This window comes from Heliangelus exortis, chromosome 6 (genome assembly GCF_036169615.1).
Source record: "Heliangelus exortis chromosome 6, bHelExo1.hap1, whole genome shotgun sequence".
NCBI lineage: Eukaryota > Metazoa > Chordata > Aves > Apodiformes > Trochilidae > Heliangelus > Heliangelus exortis.
This window is the reverse complement of record NC_092427.1, coordinates 33,169,655-33,191,374: the sequence shown is the minus strand read 5'-3', so window position 1 is coordinate 33,191,374 and position 21,720 is coordinate 33,169,655. Positions and strand designations below refer to the sequence as shown.

At 36.0% G+C, this 21,720-nt stretch overlaps 1 protein-coding gene across 1 annotated transcript in view; it reads right to left on the bottom strand.

Moving 5' to 3' along the window:
* Positions 1 to 21,720, bottom strand: part of ITGAV (integrin subunit alpha V) — a 42,691-nt gene that overhangs the window by 1,408 nt on the left and 19,563 nt on the right. The window contains exons 7-28 of the mRNA XM_071747770.1: positions 20,442 to 20,567; positions 19,742 to 19,786; positions 19,531 to 19,574; positions 19,388 to 19,444; positions 18,905 to 18,957; positions 18,300 to 18,502; positions 15,758 to 15,949; positions 15,599 to 15,644; positions 14,880 to 14,981; positions 14,090 to 14,148; positions 12,977 to 13,131; positions 12,151 to 12,288; positions 11,372 to 11,439; positions 10,120 to 10,267; positions 8,733 to 8,825; positions 7,099 to 7,178; positions 4,931 to 5,011; positions 3,821 to 3,926; positions 2,765 to 2,923; positions 1,276 to 1,389; positions 705 to 818; positions 506 to 613 (exon numbers count right to left, since the gene is read on the bottom strand). Coding sequence (XP_071603871.1) covers positions 506 to 613; positions 705 to 818; positions 1,276 to 1,389; positions 2,765 to 2,923; positions 3,821 to 3,926; positions 4,931 to 5,011; positions 7,099 to 7,178; positions 8,733 to 8,825; positions 10,120 to 10,267; positions 11,372 to 11,439; positions 12,151 to 12,288; positions 12,977 to 13,131; positions 14,090 to 14,148; positions 14,880 to 14,981; positions 15,599 to 15,644; positions 15,758 to 15,949; positions 18,300 to 18,502; positions 18,905 to 18,957; positions 19,388 to 19,444; positions 19,531 to 19,574; positions 19,742 to 19,786; positions 20,442 to 20,567 — 2,291 coding nt within the window. The remainder of the gene's footprint in view (positions 1 to 505; positions 614 to 704; positions 819 to 1,275; positions 1,390 to 2,764; positions 2,924 to 3,820; positions 3,927 to 4,930; positions 5,012 to 7,098; positions 7,179 to 8,732; positions 8,826 to 10,119; positions 10,268 to 11,371; positions 11,440 to 12,150; positions 12,289 to 12,976; positions 13,132 to 14,089; positions 14,149 to 14,879; positions 14,982 to 15,598; positions 15,645 to 15,757; positions 15,950 to 18,299; positions 18,503 to 18,904; positions 18,958 to 19,387; positions 19,445 to 19,530; positions 19,575 to 19,741; positions 19,787 to 20,441; positions 20,568 to 21,720) is intronic.

Sequence of the window (21,720 nt, the reverse complement as noted above, 5' to 3'; positions counted from 1 at the left end):
ATACAATGACAAAATGACAACAATGTATTTTGTAATCTTGATGATTTTCAGTAGAACTGTAGTAATCTGGAAATGGTTGGTAATTAAAGAAAAATCCAAGGACTTTTTTTTTTTTTTCCTCTCTCCCCTTAAAAGGCAGTATTCCTTGAAACAACAACAAAAAAAATGAACTCCAGAAGTCTTGGGGGAGAAAATAATAATAGGCATTAGAAACCATAACCATATTAAAAATAAATTAATGGCAAGCTTTTTGAATACTTTTCTTCCAATCTTTTATGCTATGGTGTCTAGCAAAAAGTCTTTAAAGCAACAAATACTGTTAACTCTAATTTTATCTCAAGAAAATCTTGTTTGTATGTGCATAACTGAAATTAACACACAAATCAAATATTTTATAAAATTACGATTATACCAAGCCACAAAAAAGCTACCTGGCAATCACTGGTTTTGCATTGATTTCTAAGTAATCACATATCATAACTCAAGCTAGATGTAAATAACTTACTACTGTAGAATTGTGGATATCTTCAAAGGAAAGGTTCTTATAAGGGAACTCTATAACATTGAAAGAAGCAGATGATTTGAGAGAATAGGAATGATTCTGATTTTCTTTCTGTGTAAGAGAACACAAAATTAATATTACACATGGAGACAAAAGCACTTTTTTTGTTTTAGGAGCAGGGACAGAATATTCAGGGACTCACATTCATGAAAGTTTGGGTCCAAAGGCGTGATTTTAAATATAATATTGCACTCTTTCCCCTTTCCAGGTAGCCAACTTGGCAGACTATCTTTAAACAATCAGCATTTCCACAGCCCTGCATATAACAGAAAGGATATTTGGAAAGTCATTAGTGGCAGTATTTTTCTCATATGCATACTTTATTGTCCAGTTTTCCTGGCAAAGCACCACAAACTATTCAAATATATGAAATAAACCCCAATGTTTAAAAATTATTTGTAGTGTTCTGTAAGTTTGCATTCAGAAAAATATTTTGTGAACCAATTGGATCCCAAAGGTGAAAGACCTGGCATTAACATAAAGGTATGGACTTTATCTACACACATAGATAAAAATCCTACTACCCTGAGGAAAAGTGATGCACATTGGGCAAAAATAAAACCAAACAGTTCCAGAGCATATGACTATTTTGTCTGCTAGCTGTTCAGATACAGGACGTGGGTTTTTGAAATAATTGTTCATCTTGCAGAGCTTTCATCTTTCCATTAAAAATCTCCAAAAATATTATCAACATATTTACATGGAAAGCTTACCAAAGTGTGCACATCTCCTTCAATGGCAGTTACATCCCTTCGACTGATATGATGGTCATGATTATCTTCCCTGCTAAGTGTTTCATTCTTATCATCATCTTTAGAAGCAGAAACCTAGGATGCACCAAGAAAGCCCAAATAATAAGTAACTGTTATATTTAGATATTTGCAGCCTTCAAATTTAAGGTGAAGAAAATCTAAGTTGCCAGGTTTCTCTCTCTATCCTAGCTGTTCTCCAGAACCTGGCTTTACTTACACCTGTAATAAAAACATAACTACTTCTAGATCATTGATGCAAATTTCTATTAAGATTTAACACAGGGCCTTGAGTATCTTACTCAAAACTTTTTCATGTATCAAAACAAGATACTCTTACACTGCAATAAATAAAGCAATTTTGCAATCTGTTATTGAAGATTTTTCCTCAACATTTCAGGTTTTAACTCTGAAAAAACAGCTCTACTATGGTATTGATGTACCACATAGCACTGTATCTGCATACACACATTCAGACATACACAAAAACTTCTTTAGGAAGGCCTTGAAAACTATGCAGTTGCTTTGATAAATTACTTCTGTAATCCATTAGAAAATCCCAGTATAAAACCACAAACTTATATATGGGGCTTGGCAAAGCCATGCTTCCTTGTCCTCTACATATCAAATTTATGGGAAAACTTACAAGAGAATTTTAAGAAATATATTATTAGCAATGGTATAGCAAAAGCACAGGGAATTTGCATTCATACATATACTAATGTTGCTTTCTGGTTATCAAATCTGCATGCGTATTCTTTGTTGTTCTGTACATTTAATATCTTACCTTAGTCTTTTTATATATATGTTTGTTTAAATTCTTTGAGAACTATACTGATTTTTCTACTTGTTCCAAAATTGTTTTGTAATTCAGCTCCCTGCTCTAAATCAAACTTAATGGTTTTTTTCCTACTGTTTCTTTGCCTAGTACACCTTAAGAATAAAAGGTTTCTTCTTTTCTGTGCTCTGCAAACTGCATGTTCTGCTGGCAGTGATAGCATATTTCTAAGCCTCACTGAAACACCCCTATTGACCTCTGGCATTTGGATGAGGGCCTATATAAATAAGCTAGTAATAGAAAAACAGTGCCATTTTCTTCAAAGGAATAAAGCCCAGAAAATTTACAAAAACAGAGAAAACATTTGGAATGTTTTTGTTCACAACTGCTTTCAAATGAATTCCATTGCTTTGGACTTTGAACTCATACAATACAGGTCTTCAAGAAAAGACACCAAAAGAAATTAAAACAATTTATCTTTGGGTTGCAAATCTATTGTATACTTTTTATTTCACCTGCTCTGAACATTGACAAGTACCATCAAACAGTTCAGTCTTGCTCCTCAGCAATAGATCAAGTCTTAGGGTGTTAAATGTTCTCAGCAATTTGGGTATTCTGAGTGTGTTCCCCAAACAAGCAGACTTTGTTGCACTCAAAAATACAAGTCCTGCTTACCTTAATTTTTAATGGATTTATTTCCATATCAGAAGTGCAGTTCATGGGACCATCAATGTCATACTGAACAATGTACAGCAGTGTGTAGTTTTTATATTTGTAAGGCCACTGCAGAGTCATCATCACCTTGCTGAACGCACTTGGGCCGTTGTTTCGCAGCTGATTATGAAAATACAGTTAACAGATGTAAAAAGAAAGCCAATGCTGCCTTTTTTTGTTACTCTAGTGCACCTAGTTATTATTTTAGATTTGAACCACAAGTTATACTGCTGCAACACCTACTCCTGACACCTTATGGCAAGAGCATCATCAACTTTACCTCAAAACAGTAGCTAAAATTCAGTCTTCTGACAGGCAAAACTTAAAACTACTTCTGTAGTTTGATAAAGTTTACTTCTGAGAAAAGCTATATGGCTTTGGGGATTTTTCCTTGAAAAAATATAATTTTTTTTCCTTGAAATATGAAATTTTTGTAGTTTATTGTGGGATTCACAGCCAGTATATGTGTCTCAGACAAGATGCTCTGAGCACAGATACATGCACCCATAACTTTAAATAAATGGTCTCTTTAAGTAGTGACTAATAGAACTTCTCTAGAACTATTGTTTACCCAGCTCTCTCAAGTAAGTTTTATTTAATTAAACAATCTAGATTACAGCTGTGATCGTTCCTTTGTAAATACTTAACATTTTTTAAGGCAAAAAGTTTTACAAAATGATTCAGAACATTTGGAATACAAATTATGATACTGGATAATTTGCAGCCATAAGTCATTTTCTGAGTTCAATTCACTTCAAATGTTTTATCTAAATTCCAAGGGGCTAGAGAAGAAAATGTGTGATGATTTAAAAGAAAAAAAATCAGCCTTTTCCATTTTGGTCCTCCTGTTAAATTAATTGCAGGCATTCTAACCCTTCTTGCAGGTATCAATTATTGACCCAGAATTAAAAAAGTAAAGTTTTTGTGAATTTACTCAAGAGAAAAGATATACCAGGTCATCTCTCTCTTTTAATTTATCACACAACTGTGCAATTGAAATTGGTACTAATTGCATACCTCATAGATATGCTGAACTAGAGGTCCAATATCATCTTCTGTTTCTGGGTTCTCCTTTGGCTGCCAATTTGCAATTGGAAGGAATATGTGATCAGGAGACGACACACTGAATAGTGGAGCAAATAAGTCATTATTATAAAATATGTTATGATAAATGTGACTTCCAAAAAAGTTAACATGCTTAAAATACAATCTCCAGTTTATAAAGCAGATCAGAGGTTGGGTGGCTGACATATTAAACGTTCTGTCTTCTTCTCTACAGCTTTCTATGTAGAAACATTTTTTTTTACCCACCCTAAACTTTAAATCCATCCTACAATGCCTAGTAAACCATTAAGAGAATTAAGATACTAATGTCATAAAAACCCACATTTTGATAACAAATATTGATGATGTAGAGTTAATCAGTACAGTCATAAGAATAATTCAACATGCACTGAAAATGGTGAAGCCATCAATAACACTTTTCTATTGTGCCATCCCCCCACCTCTCAAATGTTAAGAAAATTAGATTGCAATAATGAATGTTGTGGGCATTTAAAAAAATTATAACTTGGGAATCTGAGTTAACTGTCTGAGTTAACTGACTAAGCAAGAGAATTGTATAGCTTTTAGGTGTGAAGTATGGATTTCTGATAAGCAGATGTAATGGAGGTAATAGAGTCATTATGACATTAGTACTAGGCTTAAGACTGAAGAAGATGAGGGCACTGCAAACTTAGGCTCAACTGGATACTCAGCTGGCTTTTAGAAAAGGTTTCAGGAGTTCTGGGATGAAGCCCCAGTCAGTTTGGGGAGGAAAGAGATCTGGAGACACGTGCAACTGCAAAAATGAGGGGCTTTTTTTTTTTTCCCTTCTATAAAACCTCTAGTAACAAAGGTACAACACTCCTTTTTGGAATTTCTTTTGTAATTATTTAGAATTATTCAAGATCTGAAAGTCCAAAGGGTGGCTAGAGAGAACCGTATTTTCTTTATTATTAAAAATTGCCCAAGGCTTTCTTAAAAGCTTTACACAGACCTAAAAAAAAAAATTCACTTATTTATAAAACAGCAAACATGCAATGCTTATTTGAGAAAGACATTTATTAAAATAGCACCAATGCTTACCCTCTAATTTCAACAGCTGCTAAAATGGCAAGGTCAGCCTGGTAGGATGCTACTGGACTTAGATTGTCATACAGATTGGAACTGCAGAGAAAAATAGCTTATTTCATTTAAGAAATTCATGTAAGTATTTTTAAAAAGCCAAAACTTAAAATAATTGTATAGAACATCATGAGTCTGAAGCCACTGCAGGAAAGCACATTTACTAAAGCTAAGGAGCACATTCCAGCAAGTTCTCTCTTCAAGTGCATGACAGCCCCAGCCTTCAGTGAGGTTTGGAGCTCTCTCAGCTGGAGGAAGTCAACAAAGGACACAAAGCTCAAAGCACAAAATGTTCCTTAGCTGCTGCATGTAATAGGACTGAAATGCCAGAGCTGTGGGATAATATCAACTATATGGCTAGCAGAGCCCTAAGTTCCACTTGAGGACTTTGTTTTGCTCAGGGCCTCAAAATAGTCCCAGAAAAGTATGGTAGGGCTGCTTTTGCCTACCTCTCTTCAGAGTGTTTAAAGGAGTAAATGAATACAGTTAATATCCAGTTCCAACACTTCAGCTACACCAACAGGTGACAGATATTAAGGTATGTTGAGTCAGTCATACTTAAAATTTCTTCGGACTTTCTTTGCCAACAGAGAAAAAGAAATACAAAGAACACTCCTCTTTCCCTAAAAGCAGAGCTAGGCACAGAATTCTGATCTCCTTAGACACAGCTGATTATTCTGCCTACATTACCAATTTTCTTCATAAAGATCTGCTTAAACTTTCTAATTATTCTTCATTTCTTCAGTAATCAAAAAGTTCATGCAAGCATTATCTTCCCAACCTGTAAATACCTCATCCTTTCATAGACTGAAGTTGTTCTGCTAGGAATTATGCCAATTTTTGAAAACTAGCTTTGTGAGTTTAAGACAAATAGCGTGATCTTTAAACCCTCTGCATGATGACACCTTGGTAATACCTGTCATGACAAACTGATCCCCATGTTCAATTGCATCACTGGTCTTGCATTCAGAAGTCATGTAAGGAAATTCTTGCCATAAAAGGTGTAAAATGTTATAGGAACTTCCTTTCTCTTCCATCAGAAGAGAAGCATGACTTAAGGAATCTCACTGACCATTTCTTCTCCCAGTTAGTGACCACTGTTAGTCTAAGGAAGACAACAGGGAAGATCACTTTCTGCAAAGAAGAAATGGAGTCACAGGCCCATGAGTGGAACACCTTGCTGACTGATGGAGAAGAGGGAAAAATATAGAAAAGGCAGCAATATGAGACCAAAGAGATAATTAATTCTGCCAAAGGCCTTTGATCAGTATGGCAAACCATTCTATCATTAAAAGAGAATGGCAAGTTTAAACTTATTTAATTTTTGGAGATAAATAATGCATATGAGAATTATTTATTCACTACATTTTAAAAATTAAGTTCTTAAGAGGAGAAAAATAGGTTTTGGTCCACAATGGGAAAAGAAAGCAGCTGTATTTGTACTGTTAATTAAGCAACATAAAATGATACTGCATAAAGAGATTCCTATCGATCACATCTCCAAATCTTAACTGTCATCTCTAACAAGAATAAATTCAGGTATTTATATGAAAGTGTTCTTATTATTAACAAGAACACTACTCTTTTGTTCCATTTATGTTTTTGACTCTCTTAGGCTGGCTACCATACAGCATTTCAAATGGTCCACTGCGTGTTGCTTCTGCTCCGACCACCACATGCATGATCTTTTCTGAAAGACCTGCACATCATCCCCAAATATATAAAATTTGAAATTGTAGTTTTACATCAGAAGGAATTCAGAGCTCAAACCTCAGTTTTAAAACAGGGCTAGAAACCCAAAAACAAAAGCCATCCTGTGGCACTACTCAAGAGAAGTATAAAAGAACTATAAAATTTTCATTAAATCATTCAGATAATGTTCCTCATTATTAGTATTTCACTTGTGCCATAGTTTCTCTGAAAACTGTAAGCAAAAGAAACTCCATTCAAACTGTTTTCTTACATTTTTTTTCTCTTTTTTAGAAAACGTTACTCATTAAAAAGATGTTTATTTTTTAAACAACAAGGCAAAGGCCAGAGAATTAGTCCAGAGTGAAACTGGGCAGGGCAGTTCACCCTCTATTTGCTTAGCATGTTATCTACCAGGTGAGGTTCATACAATTCCCTACCTTCGAATCTGCAAGTCAAACTTCACAGAGGTATCCATTTCAGACTGCTGGTGCACACTGAAACGCAGACCAGCTAGGAGCTTCAGAAAAAAAGTACCATGGTTCAGTGGAAGCACAATAAAACACACAATAAAAGCTTTTTAATAGAATCATAGAATCATAGAATCATAGAATAGGCTGGGTTGGAAGGGACCTCAGAGATCATCGAGTCCAACCCTTGAACAACTACCACCACAGTCATTAGACCATGGCACTGAGTGCCATATCGAGTCGCTTTTTAAATGTCTCCAGGGACGAAGAGTCCACCACCTCCCCAGGCAGCCTGTTCCAATGTCTGATCACCCTTTCCGTGAAAAAATTCTTTCTAATATCCAATCTGAACTTCCCCCGGCACAATTTAAGACCATGCCCTCTTGTCTTGCTGAGAGTTGCCTGGGAAAAGAGACCAACCCCAACCTGGCTCCAACCTCCTTTCAGGGAGTTGGAGAGAGCAATGAGGTCTCCCCTGAGCCTCCTCTTCTCCAGCCTCAACACCCCCAGCTCCCTCAGCCTCTCCTCATAGGATCTGTGTTCGAGTCCCTTCACCAGCTTGGTTGCCCTCCTTTGGACCTGTTCGAGGACCTCGATATCCTTCTTGAACTGAGGGGCCCAGAACTGAACACAGTACTCAAGGTGTGGCCTTACCAGGGCTGAGTACAGGGGCAAATACTATTAGAATGCAATGAAACTGCTCAAGGCACATGTTCATAAAGTGAACAGGGATGGAGAACAATACCTGTCCAGTTCACCAAGACCAAAAAGCTCTCTGGAGATTTCAGCAGATGTATTTCTGGGTTTTGGCAGTGATGTTTACAGGTTTACATCCTGCTTACTTCCCTTGCTTTAGCCATTTTTACAGAAAACTCAGCACCTCTATGTGTTGTAAAAAAGTACTGTAGAGCAAGACACAGTCCATGATAGTTGCTTCAATATCTGTAGAGTTCAACTAGGTACACTTTTGAAGACTTTGGAAATAGCATTTATTCACCTATATAAAATGTCTCTTGAAAGGAAAGGACCACCAAATTGTTTTTAATTTCAAATTATTTTCACTTCTCTCAGAAAGTAAGATGTACTATGTCACATCATCTTAACATCTGCCAGGTCCCACTAATAGTTGTTTTGTTTTTAATTCCTCCAATTTCAGCTAGATTTGGTGGAAGTGCTGAGGTCTCAGCTAGACCAAATTTCAAGCATCAAAAAACTAGGCAGAAGAGAGAAGCACTACTGGGTTTCCACTAAGAGAAAGGTGTGTTATGAGCTAGTTCTTTACTATATACTAAAAAATCCGTATCAGTTGAATCTAAAAACAAATTCTTCAGGGACAGGAGTTAATTAATTCCACTGTTTAGTGAACCACTCCTCTTGAGTTACATCATAAAACTAAAGAATATTCCCTTTCAGCCATTAATTTAACTGAAAAGTTGAAACCACTTAAATAACCAAATATGCGGGACCTAAATGTCAGCTAGATCTAATCTTAAACTCCTGTGAATAAACATCCTGCCCAAACACTACCATGACTAAGAAGAATGCCAACTGCATGCCTGTTTGAGCTACCAGACATCTGCTGGTAAAGGTAAAGCAAACTTTACCTTAGTTCCTGCTTTCATAGGATTTCCCAGGTCACAAACCACCATCCGAGTTTGATTCTCTGTTTTAAATGCACATGACAGTCTTGCTAAAGCCTGCAATAAACCAGAAATATTAAGGATTGTTATTCTGTAAATCTGGACACCTTGATGAAAGTCTGGAGAAAAGTTCTTGATATGCTGCATTAATGTCAATATAATTTCTCAGTCCTAACACAGTCAAGCACTAAAATTAAATAAAATCTGAGTATGAAAGTCTCCATGGAGACAATTTCAATATGAAATAGATGCTCTTTCCAGTGTCACAAAAAGAAAAATTCAATATACTTGTATCAGGTAGGACTGATGATTTTTGTGACCTGAAGCATTAATCCACATGATTCCTTAAAACCACTATGAAGAAACTTTGGCAATCAGGCCAGGGTTAAAACTCTCCATAGGAAAAAAAAAGCTTGGAAGACAAAATAACACGAAGACCTATTTGCTTACTCAAAAAAAGGTCCTAGAGGAGCTGTAAGATTTTGGATAAAAGCATATCACAAAGCTGTAGAGTAGCAGAGGCAAACTGGAGAATCAAAAAGGCCTGGTCCAACATATAAGGATGTAGTATGTAGAAAGTTGCAGTCCTTTGATATAGGGGGAAAATAGTTTTCCCCTTAGCATTCTGCAGTCAGATACACCCATTGATCATAGATAAAAACAAGGATGAAGAAAATCTGAAATTATATTACTTAAATATGCCTATAATCTCAAGCATTCATGGGATTATGCTTGTGTCTTTAAAGAAATAGACTCACAGAATGGTTTGGGTTGGAAGGGACCTTAAGGACCATCTAAGTTCCCATCCCCCTGCCATGGGCAGGGATAGATACCCCCCACTTCCAGGTTGCTCCAAGCCCCATACAACCTAGCCTTGAAATAGAAGTTGCAAAGACATTTTATATTAAACCAAAGGAAAGTCAGGAAATAAACTTTAATATTTTGTGTAGTCAGGATAACTGATACCCAAGACTTCCTATATACTTAGGTGGATGAGAATAGAAATACCCAATATCACTTTTTTCCTCACAGGTGCCCAGCTCTTTACCTAACACATGACATGTTAAGTCAAAATGCAAATAAATTAAGAAGGACACTATGAAAATAAAGACTCGTAGCAGATAAACTCTGTGTGTCAAGATCCATCACACAGATTATTCTCCTTTATTCTCCTGGAACCATCAAGCCAGGTGCTATCCAGCTTCAGGGCTTCAAAGAACTTTGTAGTTTTTTCAGTGCTTTGCTTTAAGAATGAAGTCTAAAAACCACCACTGACAGATGCTCTCCTGTAGACTTCCACAGCAGCACCTGAAATATGACCACTCAGAGCATAAAATAGTTGGAATTTTACCTCATTGTTACGAACAACACCAATGAAATCTGCTTGGGGTGGAACAATGACAAAGAGTTCTGCTTCATAGGCTCCTTCTCCTTGATTCTGAGCACTGACAATTAGTGTCAAGGGATTGTCATCACCAATATAGATCTGCTTCTGATCACTACAAAAAACAAGTGTAAAAAAGAGCTCTGCATTCAAGTATATAAAACATATTGAACTGGCAGAACTTAAGAGAAACAAGAGACATTCTGAAATTACAGAAAGACATTAGAGAAACCTAGAGGCAGTTTCAGGAATCACAGGAGAGCTGCTTTAAACACTATATTTAAAACAAAAACTTGTCTATTATCACACAAATGAAGCAAATATTACATACTGGGTTTTGTAAGAATCTTTTTTTATAAAATTTACAATAAACCACAAAACCATGGACACCTTTTGTAACAAACAGCAAGCAATTACAAACAAACAGCTAAATCAAGGTGTACATTTTGAATCATGGGAGGGTCAACTACAGAATGCAGTCAAGACCTCTGTAATACATTTGCTCCAGAGAGAAAAAGAATATCTTTCTAAACCATGTCTTTTCATTTCACTAACTGCAAGGGAACCTAACTGTAACTCCACTGATGTAAAATGTTTCTGAAGCATTTGCATAAATTAGTGTGTTTGTGAACTGTACTGCCTACATGTATGTGCATATGCTTTAAGGTCTGCACTAAGGGCATAAAAAAAAAAAAGCTGACATGTATGAGTAGAGATAACACACTAAGAATGGCTTTCAGGCATAAAAAGCACATAAAACCCAGATTCGTGGAAGAATTATGAGTTAAAACTTATTTCTTTTTTCCAGGTTTAACAAAAGATATTACCAATATAAACTATTTTTCTCCACACATGTGACAACAGAGCCCTACTCTATCTCTTGCTGGATAAAACCATACCTGTTTACATCTCCATGTGTCTATCTAGTATTAAATAATGCTTGCTATGCATGTCCATATTAGCAAATATTCAAATAAATGCTGTGTACTTATAGTGGGGGCCAGGGTAGGGGTTTGTGTTACCCCTGTACTACATATTAAACATATTAGGCTACAAAGCAGAAAATGGGTTTTCCTTCAAACTAATAACCATGAGTTTAAATTGTATATACTGAGGAGTCCTACTTATTTCAATACATCCTTTCAACAGAAGTATGAAAAACTCTTGAAGTTAAGAATTCAAGCAGGAAAGTTACTTTTCCTTGGAGTATTTTTCTCACCTTTCTACTGAAACCTCCAGCTTTGGTTTGCAGACATTATCATCACCACAATCCAGCAGAATATGTGCCTATGCAAAAATCAAACATATATTGTAATTAACCCTGCATCTGTAATTAACCCTGCATCTCTTCTAACATACATTTGTAATTATTCCATTTCACTACCAAATAAGACTTCTAAATAGCTGGTTATGAGATACCTTCATCTCATTGATCTCAGAAGAGAACAAGAGTTTTTATATATGGGGGAGCTGCCTCATCCTGCCACACTGGAATTCTAGGACTGATGTCTACATTATCTTCATCTTATTTCCATACATTGAATAATGTGTTCATTGAGTTGCATCGCCACTATTCTCTGTGCAAATTAGTGCAAAAATTTGTCTGAAGGGCAGAAATAGAAAAACTATGTTTTTTACCTTAAGATAAACATAATATACATAGAGCAGCATAGTCGGAGCAGTGGATGATTCCAGATTAACACCTTTAATCCTACACCTAACTCCTTTTTCCCCCAGAAAACTCTTAAATTTGTGTATGTAAAAAGCAAGTCCAGCACTGAAGAGTAAGATGCCAAAACAAAATTTGACACACAAGAGAAGGGAAAAAAGAGAAGACAAACATACAATAACCATCAGTATTTCCATAAATCAGAGACAAAAGCCCAGACCTGTGTTTTGATATCTTGAGAGTGATAAGAGGAACTTAAGTATTGAATAAGTTTGAAAGCTAAAAATATGTTCTGGGTTCTTTCCTCATAGACCATGGAAGAAATATACCTGTCTGCTCATATTAGCAGGAGTGAACTGGTTGAGGATAGGGTGCAATCCTGTTGCATCTGCAGCTGTTCTGTAATCTAGACGATACTCCATAAAAATAGTAATGGGAGTTAATTTGTCTCTAAATTCAGATTCATCCTGAGGAAACCAAAATTATGAATTACAATTAAAACATTTGAAGAAAACAACAACAAAAAAATACCCTTCAGAACTCTCTAATGGCAACAGTCATCCCAAAACCAACAGTAAACTGATTTTTATTTATTGTTTTGTTGTATTGTAATTATTTATTTGTTAACATTTGTGGGGATTAAAATGAAAAGACCAAGAAAAGGCAAATGATATTTCCATCTTTTTTGTGTTCTCTGTTACTTGCTGATCTGTGCTTTTCAGTTTCAGATCTGTATTCTTCTTCATTTTTAGATTCAAAGTAGAAGCACATCCTCTTCTTATTGACTACCACATTCGTTGGAAATTCTTAATAATTTTGTGCCAAAAATTGTTACTTATACAATCTTGCACATAACAAAAATTGTTACTTAAACAATTTTTCCTTAAAAATTGTTACCAATTTTGTGCCAAAAGTTGTCCAAGTCATGAGCAAAGTTCAGAATTGAATTTCCAATCCAAGACCAAGATTTTAGACACAACAATATCCATTGCTCACCCTCTGACAGCAGCAATAACCCAGGTTTTAGTCATTTTAAGTCTATCCATAGTGCATGAAGTTTCTGTAGCATTTATTTTGTTTAAACACCCACCACAAAGAGCTTGTAAAAGACAATGCACCAAGAATTATTTGCCTAAAACATAAATGGCTGCTTACCCTCAAAAAGGCATCAAGTTCTTCACAATTCATTTTGCCCCCCTTCGTAATAGTCATGTTCTTCGAGTGGCTGGGCTGTTTGCTGTGGAGAAAGAGAGCTCTCCTTATAGCTCCTTTCTGCTTAAGTTTATCCAAAAGCAGCTCCACTTGGAAATCTGTCCAATCCAAAGCATTTAGGTTAGGGATATTTCATTCAATTCAACACAGTGCAGATTCCCAGCAGAAGTGGAGCTGAAAGCTGATTTCAGCTACAATGAAAACAGAAGTGCTTGGAACTTTTAAAAGTTCCAGTTCTTTCAATACAACATCTTTTACTACATTAATTCTCCATACAGTAACTAACAAACACTGTTGTCCTAAATTAGACTCTGCTTGTTCCTTAAAAACTGGAAAGAAGTGAGAGCACTGATACATTTCCAACTTATGATTACAATCAAGAAGTAGGAGGGGGTTTCCTCCAGAATATTTTAAAGCAATCTTGCACATAAATATTTAACTGTGTTGCTAATCTAATTACTTGAAATATGTGATATAGATAATTAAATTTAAAATACGTAACAGCTATTTATATGAAAGATTTATACTCAGTAGACAAAACCTGGCTGTTTGCCACACAACAAAAATCTTGGACACAAAAACCTGTTTGAAACAATCTGTTCCTGGGATATAGATCCAGGGAACCTGATGAAAAAATCAACTATATCAATCAGAAATTCATTATTTCAGAAAAAGTGTGAGAAGTTCCCCTTCTGGCTTGTCTGTTTTTCAGGCCTACCAATGCACACAGTTGAATATTCTTGTCTAAAATTTCCCTCAATGAGAGCTGATCTCAATTCTGTAAAACATAAGGGACTTTCCAAAGCTAGTTCCACCGAGTGATAGAACATGCTTAAAGTCCCAAGTATGCTCAAACCCCAACAACTTCAACGCACTTGGAAAAAAAAAAACAAATCCAAAAATGCTAAGATAGTCATAGAGATGTATATATGATTACTGGACTGGCAGGACTGTGCTGTAACCAACTGTTTCAATAATAAAAAAGAATGACAAGCAGTGCTCATGTCTGCAAACAACATAAAAAAGCCTTGAAGTTTTTAAACTAGCAGGACTTACTGAGTGAATTTGGGAGCTTTCCTTTGCCATCTGCTTTTAAGCAGAACTTCACTTTGAAGCTGTTTTGGAGGAAAAGAAAAGATTAATTTCACACACTTTTGCTTCTGAAATTATTTATCGTTTTTCTTAGTTCAAAAATACTCTCTTTTGAGACTCTTGAGACTCCCGAAAGGTATTTTGTTCTGGTGGGAGACAATCTACAACCTATTTATAAATAGATGGCAATGCAAAATTTGGGGTCTTAGTTTATATAGGAACAGTCACCTGTGACAGTGTTTGTTCCCAAAATCAAATGTGCCTCGTTTATTTTAAAAGCTGGAAGGAGCTGGCATACTGAGCTGAAAAAGAAGTTGGGACTAGAAAGGAAAATTTGTTTGGATCATAGTCTAGGAACAAGAACCAAAACCAGTTTGGAGAGCAGATAATTTCCCAAGTGTCTTCCATAAACCCATTCTATTTCTGATCTAAAAAGTAAATTAATAGGTGAAAACATTGCAAAAGCTGTGTGACTCCATGTGACTCCTGACCATTTTACTCAACACTGACAGTCTCTGCAGGCAGAATGCAACTTAGGAGTCAGTCTACCATCTGTTCAAGACAATGCTGATTCTCCCACTATTGTCAATGAGTTCTTATTTTGTATTTTCTGTACTTTCAGAAAAATCTGTACTTGATTGCCTTTTTTAATTAGATGACCAGACTTCCTGAGCCCTTTCAAAACTGAGCACTTAAGAAAATAAAAAACAGATAGTTCCCTCCCCTCAAAGGAAAACAAAGATACCCCACTTACCAAGAAACTTTTGCATCTGACAGGGAACAGGCTTTGTTTTCTGGGTTTAGAATGGTTGGATTAACTTCCAGGGCAGCATTTACTCTAATAACTGGTCTAGCCCTGCAAAGAAAACATCCTCTTGAACAATATTTAACACCATGATAGACAATACCTTCCCCATCAAATTGTGAAACATACATACTCTAGACAATATTTAGTGAAATTGCAAGTGTAACAAATAATCACTAAGTAGGATAGAAAAGGCAGGAAGCTTTTCTGTGCCCTTTTATTACCTTCAGAACATGGAGAATTGTGTTAAGAAGACAACCTATCTGTTTCCAGCACAGACAAGTAAGGCATTCTCACAGAATGTGCAAATCTGGGTAAGACTTCTGGGATTGCAGTGCAATTGTCTAGCAGTCCCCTGTATGTATCAGAATCTAGAAAACTGTCACTCAGAAACCCTTGGAAACTGTCACTCAGAAACCCTTATTTGTGTTTTCCCTTAACAATAGATCATCGAGAAAGATAAATAATAGATAGCAGACTAGATAGATAAATAATAGATAGCAGATTTACTTGGTGAAAACAGCAATACAGCCTTATTTTTACCTCCAGCAATTTGGAAGGTGGAGTGGCAGAATTTCAGGCTTCCCTGATCTGGCTTTTTAAAGTCAAGACTGCCACAGGGCTTTCATTCTGTTTGCACTTAGGTGAACACATAGAGGGCTCCTTACCTATACAAAACAGCTGTGTCAACACCAAAGGCTCCAACAATCAAGTCTAGGAAGAAAGAAGGAACATTACACCTTACAATTTATTTTTTAAAACATATCAGTCAGAAATAATAGGGCTACTATAAAGTTACTCTAAAGTGACATTTTAGACCAAAGGACCTGGATATCCATTTTTGTCCACATCTGTGGCTCCTTTCAGGGAGTACCCAAAACTGGGTGGCATACTGCGAGCGGCCCACTGCCCTTCCAGAACTTGAGATGGGACTGCAGTCAAACCATTTGCTCTCCCATTGTAGATATAGACAAGTCCTCTCTTGTCCTCTCCACCATAGGGTGCAGCAACTGCAATATCTGTAAAACCAAAAGAACAATTGTCAGCATCTCCATACACAGACCAGGACATATTTGTGCTTACAATCAATCACTGGTTTCTGATACTGCAGTTTTGATGTCTACCAACAGGGAGAAAATGCAAGCAGATTCTAAAATGTTCATCAGCAATACTTTTTTTTTTAATTGGATGATGGGTTTTCTAAAAGTAGAAATGTTTAATGTATCATAGACTCCTTTGCAGGGGGGGAAGCAGGCGAGGAGGGAAAGCATTAGTTCTGCAAACACTTCTACACTTCAGTAACCAACTTCCAGCCAAATCATATGTATTTGAGATGCTTTTGAGAGCATTAAACATCCAGAATTAGTCATTGTTGGCATCAAACCAAAAAACTAAAGGAGTCTCTCTGTCCATCTCATTAATGCACTCATGTTCCTCCAAAGGGCGTGACATTATGATAATTCTGGAAAATAGAAATCATCTTAAAACAATGTTAAAACTACATTCCAGTCTATTGTGATCATGGCTTGGCAGCAAACTTTATGGAGAACTTTCAGTTAGTGAAATTTTGCTTTCTCCTAAAGCTTCATAATTTGAGAATACTCCTTATATAATTAGCAAGAAACAAAATGCTAATTGTACTAGTTGTAAATACAGCTTTAGAAGTGTCCATACAAGCTGAATTCAGCATTTCTCCAGTCGGTTCAAAGACCAAACATGGTAATTTTTAAAATATTAAACACAAGACAGAGGAATCACATTATTCTTTCTTCCTGTCATAAAATTTGAGAAAGTTACATTAAAAAAACAGGGACTCAAAAGTTTACCATTTTATATTTTGACTCATCTTTACAAACTTTGTGAAAACAGTAGAAATTCCAATCTTGTGCCATACTCTGATAGAAAGCATTCCAATTAACACTCAGAACTAATCACAGCAGGAAAACGAACAGAAAATATTAAAAAACCCAGACTGAATAATGGCAAGGTAATTAATCTTAAGAAGAGGCAAATTTCACTATGGTTTTCTCACCTACTGTGTATTGCAGATTGAAATATCAAAACACTATTTGGATAATCTCATCAACTGAGTTTTGTCTATCAGCTGTAACCTCTCCAGTGTCTTCTGTAAATAGCTGCAGTGATATTGCATCTTCACACTAATTCTGTATACTATTAGCAATTAAAAATCAAAACATTACCCTCATCAAAAACAATGGCATAAAATATTTTGAGCTACAAAAGAAATATCCTGTTCAAACTGGTACACTGCAAAAACAGACTCCAAAGTTAGAGTACTCATCATTGGCATAAAATTCAATTTTATCTGATAGTGGATGTCATATATCCAGTTAACATGACCTAATCATTAGTTGCTGGATCACACACTGCTTTCTGCATTTCTTACAGGATTTTAAAAATACAGGTATTTTAAGAAGTAGAATCTTTCCAAGGCAATAAAAGAAAGCTGAAGTTTATACACAATGACAATTATTTCATCAAAAATAAACTAGAGCTACCTGGGAATTTGAAATATTAGCTTAATATAATTCTTGATATTTCAGAAAAAATCTTGGCATGCAATCAGAATGGAAAAAACAAAATCATGAGCATTTTTTGTGGAACTCAAATTCCTACCACTCTAGAAAAAAACTAGCACAGGACTTGCAAAACAAAGTGTTCTCCCTGGCATTACTGAAAGTGTTTGCCCCCAAATGATACAATTCTCATCTGCTGCATTGCTGTCCTTCCTAAGTGAAAGTTCTATGAAGCACTGGCAAAGGGTTTGAGAGTCCACAGCTTCAGTGGTATCAGACTCAGACTTCTCATCCAAATACTTTCTCAAGACACTCAGGTATTGGTTATGGGATATTTTCATCAGACTCATTTTGGTAAAAAAAAAACAAAACTTGACTTTTCTGACAAAAATCTCTTCTAGCAGACCATTTTTTAACCAGATCTCTAAAACAAATTCTTCTTTTCAGTAATTTTTCAGTGTTTCTGGAGAGAAAGATTGACTTTAAGCAACGAAAAAAAGGAAATTAAATTGTAGATGTCCTAACAAGTCACAGTGGAGAGTCAGATATTTCAACGAGGTTTCTACTGCACTTAGCACATACTAACAAACTCCTCCTTGTAACAGCTAAAATAATCCATGCTGTAGTTCAAATGGTATAGTCTCTGCTCGATGCATAGATGTAACTCCTGTTAGCATTCTTGGGAGTAGCATACAAGCATCGAAAGGAGTCTAGACCTTGGTGTCCAGCATTCAGTCATGGTCAGAGTGCCTAATGTTTGTGTGCAGAATCCATATTCAAGTGTGCAGTCTGCATTTCATCTACGCTCTATAAATACTGATTTGTAGCCTACCATTGAAGCCATCCTGATCTAGATCCCCCAGAGGTGCAATAGAACTGCTGAATCTTGCAAACAGCTCAAAGCCATTTAGCTTTGTGATCTGAAACCTTCCAGAGGCTCGCTGAAGGCAAATGGAAACTTGGCCGACCTCTTGAAGTTTCCCATCAGAACCTCGATCCATAAAAAGAGGGGCTCCAATAAACAGATCTGTATAACTGAACCACAAATGATAAGGTTCTTCAGTAACAGAATTAAAATCCAGTGTCATTCTCTCAGGTATCCATTAGTAGGACTAGCTCAGCACAGAAATCAGTGTTAAGATGCAAGTTTTCTATATTTAAATTACAACTGAAGGCAAAGTAAGCACAGACATACCAGAGTTTAATACATTTAAAGTATATGAATACATATGTGTATTTATGTGAATAAATACAAAAAACAAATCTATATAATTGTTAAAACAGATGCTAAGTACTAGTAAAAGAGTGTGTTGCACAGTCATCTTAAACAAATGATGAAGACAGAAATCTATATTGTAAGATAGACTTTTTCGTAAAAATATATTTTTTTCTGTCCAGAAACAGGTTGGGTGGCAGGGGGGAGAAGAGGGCACTTACTTGTCCCCATTGATATCTGTGGCAGCTACTGAATACCCAAAGTAGGCAGCCATCTGTAAAGAAAAATTCAAAACAAGCTTGTGAACTGTAACGATACAAACCTGCATACAAGGTGCATAAAAAGCTGTATAGAAGAGGTTAGGGAGATGACACATACTGCATTTTTTTTGTCTCCTTTCTTTTCCTTACTGTTAGAAAGTGAACTGGCTGGATTACCTTCCTCATGCCCCCTTTCATGCTCCAGTCTTCTTTCCCAGTTGTGTGAATAGGCAGAATTTCCCTCATTCAAACAAAACTGGGGTTGTGAGTAGGCAGGCAAAATGGGAACTCCCAGAACATACACCTTTAGGATTTTACAAACTTTATAACACTTTTCTTTGGCACACAAGTAATAACATTATATACTCTAGTACCCTAAATACTCTCTAAACATGCCATAGGAATGGCCTCTTGTCACCCACCGTTCTGAATGAAGCTACACACCTGCTCACCAGTGAAGTTGTACATGGAAGACATGTTTTTCCCATTGTAGATAGACACCTGCACATGAAGAAGAGCACATTATAGCCCACCAACAATATTCATCTTTTTATTTATCATGAAGTTTAACATTTCAAATTTCCTACCATGCCCAGAGTTCTGGCTGCTCTTGGGACTCCTGATACAAAGTCTGAAATATAAAGCATAAAACACCAAGATAACATTCAGGTCACAAAGCGTAGTCTTTACTTGCACAGGGTGCATAAAGCACTTCCAGTGCTTTATGTTTTCCTCTGCACTATATCATTTATTCTATACCATTTATTTGAAAGACCTGCCCTGAAACAAGGGTCTTACCTTCTATGCCATCACCATTGAAGTCTCCAACAGCCACAGAATAACCTGATCAACAGATAAAATCAAGAAATCACTTTAAAAACCTTATCAAACCTTTCATCTCTCTTTACACTTTTAATAATCCCTGTGCACAATCCTGTCATTTTATCTTAAAACATGAAATATACAGTCTCTAAGTAGTTCAGACTATGAGCAGCTACATGAGCAGACTGTAGTTCATCAGCACCCGTGAATTTGAGATTAGAAGATGAAAATTTTAAAATTGTCATCCTAGGAATAGTCCTGGTCTACCTTTGCTTTTTTGCTGAGCCTTGGACTTTTCTTCATTAGTTTTCTTCACAAACATTATTCTTTCATATTTTTATTTTGGTTTGGTCGATTTAGAAACAGATGCTTTTCTTGAAAAAAAATGTATGTGACTAACTGCTCATGTAAGTCATACTTCATGATGGATATGCAGCCTGACTGCAGAGCACAAAAATTTATGGAAATATTTCCATTTATTTTGTTATCAGGTGCTTTTTAAATCAGACCTATGGCAAAACAAATAAGCTTCCATCATACATAAATTAGTGCATTTTCAGGCATGCAGCTCTAGTCACTCGTCAAATGTAAATTTAGTAGTAGTGTGACTTAGATATAAATATTAATGGCAGTTTTTCAAGTACAGGCAGGTTTTCCTCCTTTTCAAACTACACACCCAAGTAGCTGTCATCAAAAGCAGCACTGGCAGGTCTGGTTGCTAATTGGTCATCATATTTTGTACTGTAGACTTTGGAGTCATATTTAGCCACAATCTCTGTCACTCGATCAGAAATAAGTTGGCCTAAAGGGAAAGAAAACAGCTTAAAACCAACAGAAAAATACGTGCAATCATTCACAAAGCAACAGGGCTGATTTACAGAATGCTTCCTTCTCGAGCAACAACTGTTCCACAATATTGACCAGAAAATAGTCAACAGCAGCAGCACAAGAAAGGATGAAAGTGAAAATCTGGATCCTACTCCAGCAAAGATTTATGCATATAAATATTTTAGGCATATACTAACAGCACACCCAAAAGTTCTCACTGCAAATAGAAGCCACTCCAACGTGTAAGTCAGAATGTTAATGGGTCTGCTCAAGTTAGGTATCAGCAAGTGAGTGCTTCTGCTATTGCAGAACTGAGTCATCTCTCCTTCAAATACTCCAGCAGGAGAGATTAACATGGCAAGCAAGCCAGTAAAATGAGCATTGTATAGCACCTGTCCTCTGCTTTCACTTCACTAGCCACTAGGTGGTGACTTCATTACATTATTTTCTTTTCTTCTGAGTTTTAAATTACATCCTGCATGATAAATAATTCTTTTTCTGAAAGAGGACTTGTTTCACATACATATTGAAACATATATGAAGTATAGGGAAAACTTCTCCCCTAGAATGTGGAACAAAACTTAGTTGCACACTATTGTTTTCTATTCAGTCTTGGGATTTTTTTTTTGTAGCAGATGAGAGTAAGGTTGTTTTGGCAGGTAATCTGTCACGTTTGCCAAAATGGAACAAAATGCATGCCCAAACATAATGTATATTTTAATGTAGCCACAGTTTAGTTTCAATCAATCCATTTTGTTCAGAGTTTAAAACAAAGGACTGGCAAAAAGCCTTCTGTGCTGCTTTAGCTACTTGTAGGCTGGTGTGATAAAGAAAATCTTTTGTAAACACTGGCATTTAATTTAAAAAACAGGCAAATTACAAAGCATGCAGATTTTGAATCAAGGATCATATCCTAAAGGAACCTTGCCCTGCTAATTAAATGCTTTTAAATCCTGGGAAAATGCCTTTAGAGCAATAGTAGTTACTTAGAGGGCAAAAGACACATCCATACAAATACATACATTATTACTTCACAGCTTTAATCTGCAGTTGCCATGATTATTCAGCAAATAATTTTGAAGGATGCAGAAAAAATATTTCTGTAAGTTTCCTTTTTGATCAAGACT